General features: G+C 40.9%; 1 protein-coding gene across 1 annotated transcript in view; it reads right to left on the minus strand.

The window, feature by feature from the left end:
* Positions 1–13,745, minus strand: part of TRIM42 (tripartite motif containing 42) — a 51,197-nt gene that overhangs the window by 22,839 nt on the left and 14,613 nt on the right. Inside the window, exons 3-4 of the mRNA XM_006900342.1 lie at positions 10,376–11,196; positions 3,024–3,248 (exon numbers count right to left, since the gene is read on the minus strand). Of these exons, the coding sequence (XP_006900404.1) occupies positions 3,024–3,248; positions 10,376–11,196 (1,046 nt within the window). The remainder of the gene's footprint in view (positions 1–3,023; positions 3,249–10,375; positions 11,197–13,745) is intronic.

Genomic DNA, 13,745 nt, shown 5'->3' on the forward strand with positions numbered 1-13,745 from the left:
ATTGGACAATTAAAACAGACATTCGGATGGCAGGGGAAGAAGAACAAACTGGGGAGGAGGGTAGAGAGAATGGTGCAGCAATGAAGGAATGAAAACCCGAAATCCCTGTAAATGTTCATTAAAACTAATAAAATTTAATAATAATTTAAAAAAGTATGTTGAAAAACAAACAACTCATTTGCTTTGTAAACTTTTACTCAAATCACAAGAAAAATGAGAATCAATCAAACAAAAAGTATTTGAAAAGAAAGAGCAGTCCAGAAATAGTGGTTAGACAGCCAGTGACTGTGCAACCAACAGAATACTGCTGTTGTTGTTGCTAGGTTCCAATGAGTCAAACACAACTCACAGCCTTGTGAATAACAGAACGGAACCCTGCCTTATATTGTGCCAACCTCACCATCCCTGACACACTCAGCTCATTGCTACCACCCGGTGTAGATTCATCTTATTGAGGGTCTTCCGTTCCTTCACTGACCCTCCACCATTCTCAGCATGATGCCCTTTTCTAAGGACCAACCCCTCTTAACAACATGCCCCAAATATGTGAGACTAAGTTTCATTATCCTTGTCTCTAAGGAGCTTCCAGCTGCACTTTCTCCACGACCTATTTGTTTGGTCTTTTGGCAGTCCACAATGTGGTAAGAAGCTGTGCTGCAATGCCAAAGGTACAAGGTTTGAATCCAACATCTGATCCACAGGAAAAGAAGGAGCCATTTCTTTCTGTGGACTGTCTCTGAAAACTCACTTGAGGGTCAACTCTGAGTCAGTTCTGGCTTGATAGCATACAACAACAACAATATGGACTAGTCAGTACTCTTCCCCAACACCACAACTCACACTCATCAATTCTTCTTCTGTCATTCTTATTCATTGTATAACTTTCAGATGCACAGCAAGTAATTGAAAAGACTGTAGCTTTTAGTGATGATTAGTCTTTCAACTGACATCACTGCTCCTCACTGTCCTTGGTATCTTATTTCCCCAAGGCAGCACGTATTTTGATTTCTTGATTGCTATCAAGATGTTAGGCTGTGGATCTATGTGAGATGAAATTGCTAACAACTTCAATCTTGGCTCCATCTATCCTGGTGTCATTTACTGGCCTCCCCATCATGACCAGCATCCTATTTACACTGGATGCAGGGGTCCATGGGTCCCAAGCAGGAGCTGGTGCTGGAATCTGAGAGAGCCACCGTATCCATGTTAGCTGCATACCCGCATGATAAACTCCTACTTCCCTAACCCCTCCACTTCCTGCTTCTCCTTTTTCATTAGTGGAAGCCACCATTCAGATTATTTTCCTCAAACATTTGATCAAAGAGACAAAAACAGTCAGATGCTGATGGGCTTTGGAGTTTTACTGTTGCACAGAAGCTGTACCACAATGATTTAAACACCACATGCAAGCTGAATTTAGAAGAGCAGAAATGAAAGGCTGGACAAAAAGAAATGCTGCAGACTCAGAGAAAAGAAGAGATGGAAAGTGAGAGAGAAAGACTTTTGTGTCTTTCCAGTTCCCTTGATAAGTCTAAGTCCTGGAGGTGGGCTCATAAAATTCTGATTTCCATTTTCTAAAGGTACAATGAATAGGTTTGTCCTCTTTACCTCTCAAAAATTTCTAATTAGCATATAATCTACTTTGATTCTAAAGAACACTATCATAGTTAAATAGCTCTGGGAAGTCTTGGTAGTTTTCTTCCTTTTTCTGCTTTAATATCAATAAAACTATACTCAAGAAAGTGTCCCCTTTGTAGATATAAAGAAGAATTACCTTTACATTACAAAAGAGATGGGAGTAATTTATCCCTTTGATTTTGATCCCCAGCCTGGCCTCCTTGAATAACCTGACCTGTGGTTATTTCTTGACTTACAGATAGTATATACACTAAGAACAATACACAGTATATAATAGCTGTGATTTATAACTTAGATGGCTGCATATAAGCTATACACAGGTAATATATAACTTCCACTGAAAATTTATCCAGAGAAATGGGCTTTAGTGTGTCAGGAAATGTGAGGATGGCACAGGATAGGACAGGGTTCAGATATGCTGTTCATAATTTTGTTATGGGTCGGACTCGACTCAATGGCACCTAACAACAACAACAGCAACAGCAAAAATTTCTTTATTGTTTGAAATGAAAATGTAACTGGGAATATTACAGCTAAATTTGGCTACCTTATTCTTATCTTGGACACACCAGCTGTTCTACAGAAAAAAGATGGGAAATATCGTCCTATGCGATTTACAATTTCTGAAAACCCACCAGAGAGGGGGAGCTAGAACTCACTTGCAACTTAACAATGATAATGATAATGACATTGGAAGCAAGCGTGGCATCCACTTCCTAAACAAGCCTCTGGAGACTCTACGAACTTTGATAAAGGATAGTAGTTATAGAAAGGCTTCAGGCCTTTCATTCATTGGGTCGTTATGAGTCATACTCACAGCAATCAACAACAACAAAGACAATGACTATGACCTTTTCTTGAGCCTAACTTCTCTTCATTTTGTCCTTCTCAACCACCCACTTCTCACTTATCCACATAGTTGGGTTTCAAAGATCTCAGATTTCAAAGTTGTGTTTCAAAGGTTAAGTCATTATTTGAAAATAGAGGATCGTTATTAAATCACTAAGAATATTGGACAAGGAAAAGTGACACGTAATCATCAGGGTCAGTGTTAACTTTCATCTCAATCCTCTGCATTCTGTAGTGTCAGATGCCCATTGTTACTGGGAGGAATAGACATATTTTTTTACTTTTATCATAAATGCAAAATGCCACATGAATAATAGAGCTGTTGTATTTGTTTACCAGACCCTGAGCTTCTTGAAGACAAGGATTAGGGATCATTATTATTTTCCTCTGAATTTCTACACATTAGCATGCCTTGGCCCGCAAGCTTTCAAAATCAAACTGCACTGTCAAATTCCTAGTTTTGTTTGAAAAGTCTGGTTGAAAAGCCATCAATCCTTTCTGTTCCCTTGAGTCAAAAAATTCGGCATGTACAGTACCTTACAGAAGTCACTCCATTGTCCAGGCCCGTTCTCATTAATGGCTCGAACTTTAAATAGATATTCAGTGTTGGGGGTCAGGTTGTGCAGCTCCAGATTCTGCTGCATTATGTCCCGAATTTGTCCACAGAGCTCTGTCTGCATGTCATCGGGAGAGTGAGTGACAGTTTCGTAGAACTCCATTTCAAAGCAGTCCACGTCTTCCATTGGGCATGTCCAGTAAATCTGTGGAAGAAATGAATATTTTGATAATGATTTGCATTGTTGACTGCCTTGAGGGTGAATTCAAACTGATCCATCATCCCCATTAGCTGCTGAAAACTTTAAAATAGTCTAAGTCGGAGGAAGAATGTGGCAGTTGCTTCCAGGCCTCATCACTCTGTAAGAAACCTGATAACATTTAAGGTGGCTAGATTAAAGACCAGACCAGACAATGAATCCTGATAAAGCTCTGGCCTGATTATAAAAGTGCAAGCTCACGTTAATGAATAGTCCCAAATTCTTCAACTGTTTTTCCTAATCTACCATAAGTAAAATAAGTTTGGAGGACTATAGGACAAGGCTTACATGGTGATACAATGAGTTTCAAGACCAAACGAATGTCCCTCTAGGTCCTATTACTGGCAGAATTATTATGGCCACCATTTACTGAATATGTCACACATATGAAGGGTTTCTGGTGGCGTAGTGTGTTACATGCTGGGCTGCTAATCAAAACCACACTATGAGGGAGAAAGACGGGTACTCTATTCCCACTAGATTCACAGGCTTGCAAACTGTAGAGGATCACTATGAGTCAGAGTTAATGCAACAGAAGTGGTTTTTAAACTATTTTTATACCTTTGATTCCTTGTCAGACATTTCTTGACCCAACTCATTTAATTCTATAAACCCTTGGAATGTGATATTACTATTCCGTTTTACTAAAGAGAGTTAGGAAATTTACATTTAGTGACTTTCAGTAGAAGAATAGAACAGAGGCTGATATGTTAATTTAGTAAACTTCTCTGTCTGTATGTATTTTATACATAAAGGGACGGAGCTGTAGAAATGTAAAATGATTGAGCTAATCAATGGAGAGCTAATGTTTACATATACTTTGTTCACCACCCTAATGAGAAGAAACTCTGACCTGACAAATCACCCCAACTTCAGTCTTTGGCTGGGCTGGCAGATACACTATCCCAGGCCAGAGAGTTTGTTTTTAATTTCTGAAAGCATGTATTATGTTTTATAATATTAATTTGTTTACTTGTTTTATAGTTTGCTTTTATGACAGCAGCAATTATGGGTCACTTTGTTGTATTAGTAGGGTTCTTTATGTGTTGTGGCTTGTTTTCTTGTTTGTGTGTGTGCATGTTTACTTGTTTGTAGTTTCTGCCTTTGGGCACAGCATTTGTCTGCCCACTTGCTGTACTGGAGTGACTTGTATGTTATTGTGATACTAGAAGGTATGCCGCCATGTCCATGGATAGGAAGACTATATATAGAGAAAATGACAATTCTACCAAAGGCAATCTACAAGTTCAGTGCAATTCCAATACAGATACCAATTCCATTCTTCAATGAGATGGAAAAGGTAATTTCCAATTTTATCTGGAATGGAAAGAGACCCCAGTAAGCAAAGAATTACTGAAAGAGAGAAACAAGGTAGATGAGACCACACTCCTTGATCTCAAATCCTACTACAGAGCCTTAATAGTCAAGACATCATGGTACTGGTACAGGAACAGACACATAGATCAATGAAAGAGAATTGAGTGCCCAGCAATCAACTCATCTATCTATAGTCAACTGATTTGTGACAAGCAGATGAAATCAGTTAAGTGGGGAAATCACAAAGTCTTTAAAAAAATGTGTTTGCAAAATTGGAAAACCATCTGCAGAAAACTTTAGCAGGTCCCACACCTCACACTGTACACAAAAACCAACTCAAGAACATTATGCTGAGTGAAATATCCCAGTCACAAAGAGACAAATATTACATGATGCCACTGTTGTAGAAGGGGACTGTCCTTGGGGCTGGGGAGAGACTGAGTAAGATGGGTTCAATAATGTGTGCTGCACTGAAACAGAGGAGGGAGAAAACTGTTTAAAAGAGATATATAACTGGGTATTTCTGTCATCACAGGAGTCTAGAGCGAGGGCTACATGGTGGAGGGGACCTGGGGGGGTTTGTGGAACAATGAAAGAATCTTTTCTTTTACTTTTCCATAATTTTTGACTCATGTACTTATAACTTGTTAGTCAAACCTGTGTCTTCTAGGTTGCAACACCCCCATGATACATCTTCAAGGATATGAACATGTATGGCCAAGCACAATCAATAAGAGTGCATCTAAATTCCAAAATCAATCTCCATAGTAGTCTATGTGTTTCCTACTGCCAAAGGGGCCCTTTAGAGTAGTGAGAGAAGATCTTCACCCTGAAACCCGCAGCGTCCCTTTTCAGCAAGAAGTAGCTAAGAGAATACGCCATTCCCTTTTCCTTATGACTCAGGGTGAAGTCTCTCTCAGGGAGGAGTGATAGGGAATGGCAAAGGACACACTGACAAAGAAGATTAATCAGAACTGGCTTTGACAAGCACTGTGGCATTTGGACAAGAACAGACTGGGAGGAGGGTAGAGAGAATGGTGCAGCGGTGAATGAATGGAAACCCAAAATATCTGTAAATGTTTATGAAAATTAATAAAATATAATTATAGAAAAAAAAACCCCAACCAACTCAAGGTAGATCAAGGACCTAGGAGTAAAACTGAAGACTGTAAAATTCATCAAAGAAAAGCTAGGACCAGTTCTAGAAGTCTTAACATACAATATGAACAGACATTGAACAATAATGAAAAATCTACAACCAGAAGAGTAAAATAGGTGAATGAATAGAAACCTAAGAATGAAATTACTATGCGCATCAAAAATCTCCAATAGGATGAAAAGGAAACCCACAGATTAGGAAAAAAGTTGATAATGACATATCTGATAAGGAGCTAAGATCTAACATTTATAGAATACTCCAGAAACTCAGCAAGATAAAGGTAAACAACTCAATGGCAAAATAGGCATTAGGATATGAAGAAACACTTCACCAAAGAAATTCAGATATAGGCAAAAACCACATGAAGAAATGTTCAAAGTCCTTAGCTATCAGAGAGATGCAAATCTAAACAACTATGAGATATTATCTCATCCAAGCAACAATGGCAAAGTTCAACAGCAAACAACAAACAACACATGCTGGTGAGGTTGTGAAGAGATTGGAACTTTTATTCATTGCTGGTGGGAGTGTAAAATGGTACAACAACTATGGAAGGCAGTTTGGAGCTTTCTCAAAAAGTTGGAAATAGAAATACCATTTGACCAATCTACTCCACTGTTGTTGTTATGTGCCATCGAGTCGCTTGCGACTTATAGCGACCCTATGTACAAGAGCTCTAAACGCTCTTCTATCCTGTGCCAACCTAGCCATCTCAAATGCACTTATTCCCACCTCTCCAGTCACAGAATCGATCCATCTCATCGAAGGTCTTCTTCTCCTTCGCCACCCCTCCACTATACCTTAAAAAAACCAGAGCTGTGACTGAAACAGATATATGCCCATAGAACAATAACAATACCAGTACATATAACAATAACACATACCAATAAACACCTATCTTTATTGCTGTGTTATTCACAATAGCAAAGAGATGGAAGCAGCCCAAGTGCCCATCAACCAATTAATTGGTAGGAAAACTGATACTTTTACACAATAGCGCACTGAATCAATGAACTTATAAAACATTATATAACGTGGGTGAACCTGGAAGACATTATGCTGAGTGAAATACCTCAGTTACAAAAGAACAAATATGACATAACATTGGTACTATAAAACAGGAATAAATAACATGGAGGTTGGGGGGAATAGTAAAAGAGTGGATAGACAATGAATACTGTATTGGAACGGATGAGGTGACGGATTGTCAGAAAGGAATGTATGATTAGGCATTATGTGTATGAATCTGGAACAAGCGGTGCATTACTAAGAGGACTGGGGGAGGGGAAGGGACAGGAAGGGAGGAAAATGTGGAACAAGGAATAAATGAAAATCCAACCTTTCTGTAAACTTTCATTAAAATCACAATAAAAAATTTAAAAACAAAAAAAGTATTATTTTATTATCCTAAAATCCTAAAGAGGAGTGCTAAACAACTGTCATTTGAAAAAGAATTCAACACATCTTTTAGTTAGCACTATGACTGATGCACGAACTTTAGTTCATGAACTTAAAACAGTGGGCAGTGATAGTTTTACATCAAATTGAACTGTTTGCTAGTAAGTTTTGGTGTCTTGAAAGCTAAGAAGTATACACAGTGTCATGACTAGGTTCTTCTGTGTGGATTCACTTTGAGCTCATGACTAATACATGGCATGGTGTGACTAGTTGCCAAGATCAGCCTTTTTGCTAACCTCTCAAGAGGTTACCAATAAACATGGTTACCAATAGGTTATCTCCATGTCATCACATGGAGATGATACCCAATGCCATTCTTGAAAGAAGGGTATATATACTGATCCAACATCATTTGGAAATGTATGTTTAATTGCTTTATGTGGTCACTTCTTGTGTGACAAGCAGAGATACTGTTATGTTCCAACTGTCCATGAAAAGTTATGTTCAACTCCATGCAGTATGGTAATTGTCGCCATCAGCTATAGACCACAAAACAGACATCTTAGAAGAAAAAATAAAATTTCGTCTACTTCTAGCCTTCATTTAACTGATTTTAGACCCTTGATATTAAAATGTAGTGTGCAGATGTACCAGTATTGACAATGCTTGGAAGGTTCTGAGAAACATAGAATCTCAGGTCTCATTAGATCTACTTTTATTTTAAATAAGTTTTCCATGTTTGTATTAATGTTTGGGGAGCACTCTGGTGACCTAGTGGTGAGGAATTGCACTGGAAACCCAAAGATACACAGTTCAAATTCGCAGAAGAAAGATGAGCTATCTCCTCCTGCAATTAATTGCCTCTGAAAGCCCATTGTAGGGTCAACTGTGCGTTGGTTCAGACTGGACAGTGCACATCACCACCACCACCACCACCACCAACACAATAGTTTAGGCATCAGAGAGGCCTGGTAGCCTGGTGGTAAGGAGTTATATTGCCAAACCAGAGACAAGTGGTTCAAACCTACTAGCTGCTCTTGAGGAGAAAGATGGACAATCTTCTCCCATGCAATTTACTGCCTCTGAAAATCTGCTAGAGGTCAGCTTTTTCTCAAGTCCTACTTGATGACACCTAACAACAACAATTTAGATGTCAAGGATCCTGCAAGTCTTTGAAGGACGGTGCTCTTAGATTACGTATGGGGGCATACACTGGTCCCTGCCACCTGATTTGGCCCGGCTGGCATCCCTGCAGGAAACCCAAGAGAAAGTAAGGTAACTCTAGTAAAATGTTTCCTTGCATGCTAACATATTTCCCTCACTAAAATGCAATATTCTAGAAATAGTTTAATATGTGATTTATAAAAACATTAAGAGGAAGACCATTTGTCCACATTGGCTTAAGAGTAAGGAGGAGTCATATCTCCAGAGGCCAATGTAATGGTAAGTGTGAAGATCTACAATGAAATTAATTTGACCTCCCTCAATACTTTTCCTTGTTGGTTTAGTATTTCCTCCAGATTGAATAGCTTTTGTTTCTGGCATGCTCCTATCCTGTAATAATACTCTGAACCCTCGGGTCTCAGGACTATCCCTTCTACTCCCCAGCAAACACTGAATCTTAAAAGAGTTGGAATTCCTTTGGGGATCACTCCTCTATGCTAGACTGTAGACTCTAGATATTTTCTTTGGAAAAAGATAACCATTTAGCTGACATATTGACCTACATTTCTAACTTTGACTTCAAGACTATGAAAAATAATTTCCAAAATATTCCTTCAAATTGCATAGACATTCCAAATTCATTTCCCATTTGAAAGAGGATCCTCCTGTGCCCTTTTTGAGTGTGATTAGGGCTTTCAGAGACATTTCTGACTCTTGTTTATTTGGTGCTGAGTGGCAATCAACTCATAGTTGACACTCCAGCAGGTTCTCATGGCTATAAATCACACGGGAAGAGATTTCTCTTCTTCTCTTGGGGCCACAGATATATTCTAATATCCAGAGAGGTACAACTTTTGGGTCAACAGATCAACTCTGTATGGATTGACTGCTCAATTTAACCCAATCTTGAACTACTGAAGACTTCAGGTTTGTTGTTGTTCAGTGCCAGCAAATCAATTATGTATCATAGTAGCTCTATGAACCACAGATCTGAACCTTGCCTTATCCTGCAACATCCACATGATCTCTGTAATTCTCCAGATCATTGTCACTATATCAATCCATTTTCTTAAATGTCTTCCCCTCTTTCTCCAACCTTTCCCAGCATTACTTCAGGAACTAAGTTATTTTGGATGAACTGACCACAGAAGGGCAGATTTGACTAATCAAACTTGAGCATTTAAAGAGACAAGCACACCGATCAACAAATGAATGGATAGAAAAATGATGGTATATCCACACAATGGAATATTATGCAGCACTGAAAAATGATGACCTTGTAAAACGTTACTCCACATGGGGGACCCTGGAGCAAATCATGCTGAGTGAAATATCTCAGTCACAAAAGGATGAATACTGCATAGCACCACTGTTACAAAGCAGGTAGGTCTGTCATGGAGAGTTGGGGGGAGACTAGGATAAGAGTGGATTGATAATGACCACTGCATTGGAACAGATGAAAGAAAGAACTGTATAAAATTAATATATGATTAGGCATTATATGTATGACAACAGCCAAGGATAAGAGATCTATCCTTCCAAAGAGGACGGGGAGCTGGGAGAAGTAGGTAGTTGTGGAACAATGAATGAATATTAAAAAAAAAAAAAGAAGAAGAGGGAAGGGAGGGCAAGGATAGAAAATGTGCAACAATGAAGGAATGAAAATTTAACTTCTCTGTAAACATTTGTTAAAATCAAAATTAAAATAAAATCTTATTTAAAAAAAGGAGTGGGAACAATTAATGCGATGTTTTACATTGTACAGATTTTTTAGTATTTATTTATTTTTGGATTAATTTTAATGAAAGTTTACAGAGACTAAGGGTTTCCATTCATTCATTGTTGCACTTTTCTCCCTGCCCACCCCTCTGCCCCCCATTTCTCTTTGAAAAGTAAAAGAATATTGTATATCTTTAAAATAAAAGAATCAAAAGGGGGAAAAAAATCAAAGAGGCAAGCACGACCATCCCCTGATGTCCACTTCTGTCGACCCTTGTAACTACCTTCCCCGGGCCGGGCTCTGAGCCCTTCTTACCTTGACTGCTCTTGGGTATACGAGAGTCTGATAGATCACGATTGGACCTGGGGTCTTCACTGAGGTATCGTTGAGCGAGAACCAGTTGTGGAAGCTGTTGTCGTTATGCAGCGCCTGGCTTTCTGGGGCTGCACTCCAGAAGGTACACAGGCCGTCTGTAGGTTTAGCAGGCATGGCAGACAGGGCTCGTCCGCGGGCATCTAGATTCCCCTTGGTCTTCTCGTTGGGGGTGCTGAAGGACAACAAGGACGAGCTTCGCTGGCACAGCTTCTGGTTGGCTAAGCTGTGAGCGCTGAAGGTGACCTTCCTGGTAATCATCATGTCTGAGTGCACGGGGTAGGGGCCTGGCAGGGAGTCCCCGGAGGAGCAGACCTTTTTGGGTCTTGTGGGGAAGAGATCATGGATGGCAGCTGACAGCTCAGCAAAGTCCAGAGACAAACAGTCAGAGGAGTGCAGGCGAAGCTGCGGGTCAGGGCGATAGGTGCTCTGGATGCCATCCTCAATCTGGTCCACCAGAAGCTTGGCTGACTGCAGGAACGCCACCTGGCCCGTTTCCTTCAGCGCCTCCTTGGAGTAGGCAATCAGGCCATCCATTTCCCTCACCTTCAAAGTGGTCACTCTCACGTACTTCTCTATCTCTTTCTGCCTGGCCACCTCCAGGTTCTCGATCTGCTCCATGATGAGTTTCTCTTTCTCCTGAAGGATGCTCCGCAGGCTGAGAAAGCCGTTTCTGATCTCCTTCCGCTTCACCTCCTTGTTGGCTTTAAAACTGTTTTTTAAAATGTTGAATTCCATCAGGTCGTTGTCAATTTCATATCGCACTGGAAAACAACCAAGGGAGTTACTTCAGTTAAAATTCTGGGGGTGGGGAGATATCAAAGCCATTTTAGCCAGCTAGAGAAGATGGCTTTGACAGTGGAGAGGGAGGGAAGGAATCATTTGTGGCTTTGTTGGGTGACATCGAGTTGCAGCTTTAGCAAGCTCATGTTCAACACTATGAAACTCTGCCCAGCTCTGTACTAATGTCACAGCACCTGCTACTGGGCCCACGCATCCTACAAGAAGTTGACGATATTTGCCTTCCTAAGATTCAACAGTCTTGGCACCAGCAGCCAGGAAATTAAAAGGCACATTGCCATGGGAAAGTCTGCTGTTAGGGACCTCTCCAAAGTGCTGAAGAGCAATGGTATCTCTTTGGAGACTAAGGTGCGTCTGATACAGGCCATGGTCTTCGCAATCACCTGTTATGCATCAGAGAGTTGCACAATGACCAAGGAGGATAGAAGGAGAATTGATGCCTTTGAGCTGTGGTGCTGGAGAAGAGTATTGAGAATACCATGGACTGCTAGGAAAACAAACAGATTTGTCCTGGAAAGGGTTAAACCAGGTGGCTCCTTGGAGGCAAGGATTCTGAGGCTCCGTCTAACATACTTTGGACAAGTTGTGAGGAGAGACCAGTCCTTGGAGAAGGACATCATGCTTGGGAGGGTGGAGGAACAGTGCAGGAGAGGAAGGCCCTCTATGAGGTGGATTGATTCAGTGACTGGGATAATTGGGATGGGAGTGTCAGAGACAGTGCGATTGGCACAGGACAGAGCGGAGTTTAGGGCTGTTGTACATAGGGTCGCTATGAGTCACAGGCGACTCAACGGCACATAACAACAACAACAAGATTCATCCTCGAGAGGGTTAAACCAGGCTGCTCCTTGGAGGCAAGGATTCTGGGGCTTCGTCTGACATACTTGGTCATGTTGCAAGTAGAGACCAGTCCTTGGAGAAGGACATCATGCTTGGGAGGGTGGAGGAACAGTGCAGGAGACAAAGACCCTCTATGAGGTGGATTGATTCAGTGACTGGGGTACTCGGGATGGGAGTGTCAGAGACAATGAGATTGGCACAGGACAGAGCAGAGTTTAGGGCTGTTGTACATAGGGTCGCTATGAGTCGCAAACGACTCGATGGCACATAACAACAAGCACATCCTACCCGTGTTCTTCTCTTCAAACTGCTTTCAAGTACAATCAGCTATCCTTCCTGGCATACTTCTTTCCTGAAATAATAATCGCTGAGGGGTTGGGTGTCAAGTTGGAAGTTCAAGGTTACCTTTGACACGGATTTTGGCCACATTTCACTTTGTGCAAGTTAGAGCCGGAGAAGAAGGGATGTCACAAATCAACTGGCCTTACTTTTCCCTATAGGAACCTTAAACTTTTGCAGGTCAGAAGAAAGAACTAGGATTTCTCATGATTGCCTCTAAGTGCTTTGTTCACCAGGAAGCTAACCATTGACAACAGTGAGAAATCGGCAAAGTTTCCTTCACCGAGGTTGCTCTTTGATGTGCCATTATTTCTCCACTGAAGTCTACTGCTTCTCTGGTGGTTTGGTTGGGCTCTCTGTCTTGCTGCTCCCTATCCATTTCCTTTTACGAAATGATATGCTGTTAAACTTCAAGGAGAACTCAATTATTTCCTATCCTTGCTTGTGAATTTGCATTATAAAGTCACTCAACATACATTTACTAGATGTCTGTCACTTTTCACTTGGTTATTCTAGACATTAAGGATACAAAGGGATGATTTTCCTGAAGGAGGAGGAGGAGGAGAAGGAGGAGGAGGGAGGAGGAGGAGGAGGAAGGAGGAAAAAGGAGAAGAATCCAAATATGAAATAAGAGGATATTGTCCTCTTGGGAACTTATAAACTCAGTGACATTGTGGAGGTAGCTGTAACTGAATCAGCAAGCTGGGAAATGGACTTGTGTATGGCTTGAAAGGGTTTTAGTTGTTGTGGTTGTTAGGTGCCATTGAGTCAAATACAACTCACAACGACCCTATGAACAGCCACCTTGAAACCTGCTCTACCCTGTGCCATCTTCATCCTCTCTGACACACTAGAACCCATTGCTGAAATCACTGTGTCAATCCATCTCATTGTAGGGAGTCTTCCTCTCCTTTGCTGACCCTCCATATTTCCAAGCATGACATCCCTCTCCAAGCAATAGCCTTACCCAGCTATATACCCAAAGCACGAAAGATGAAGCTTCACCATCTTGGTTTCCTAGGAGCACACTGGCTGCAGCAATTTGAAGACATGTCAATCAGCTATGGTCTATAACACAGGTAGGTTCCTCTCCATTAAAGGGAACTCTGACATGAATGGATACACTACTAGTCTTACTAAATATTGGTCAGGTGTGGGAATGACCAATTCTTAATCCACATGGCTCCTTAAAAAAACCCCACAGGATATGAACAGACGCTTCACCAAGGAAGACATTCAGATGGCCAACAAACACATGAAGAAATGTTCAAAATCCCTAGCCCTGAGAGAGATGCAAATCAAGACAACCATGAGATATCATCTCACTCCAGTA

This window comes from Elephantulus edwardii, unplaced genomic scaffold (assembly GCF_000299155.1).
Source record: "Elephantulus edwardii isolate Elephantulus edwardi_28Jun2011 unplaced genomic scaffold, EleEdw1.0 scaffold00281, whole genome shotgun sequence".
NCBI classification, from domain to species: domain Eukaryota; kingdom Metazoa; phylum Chordata; class Mammalia; order Macroscelidea; family Macroscelididae; genus Elephantulus; species Elephantulus edwardii.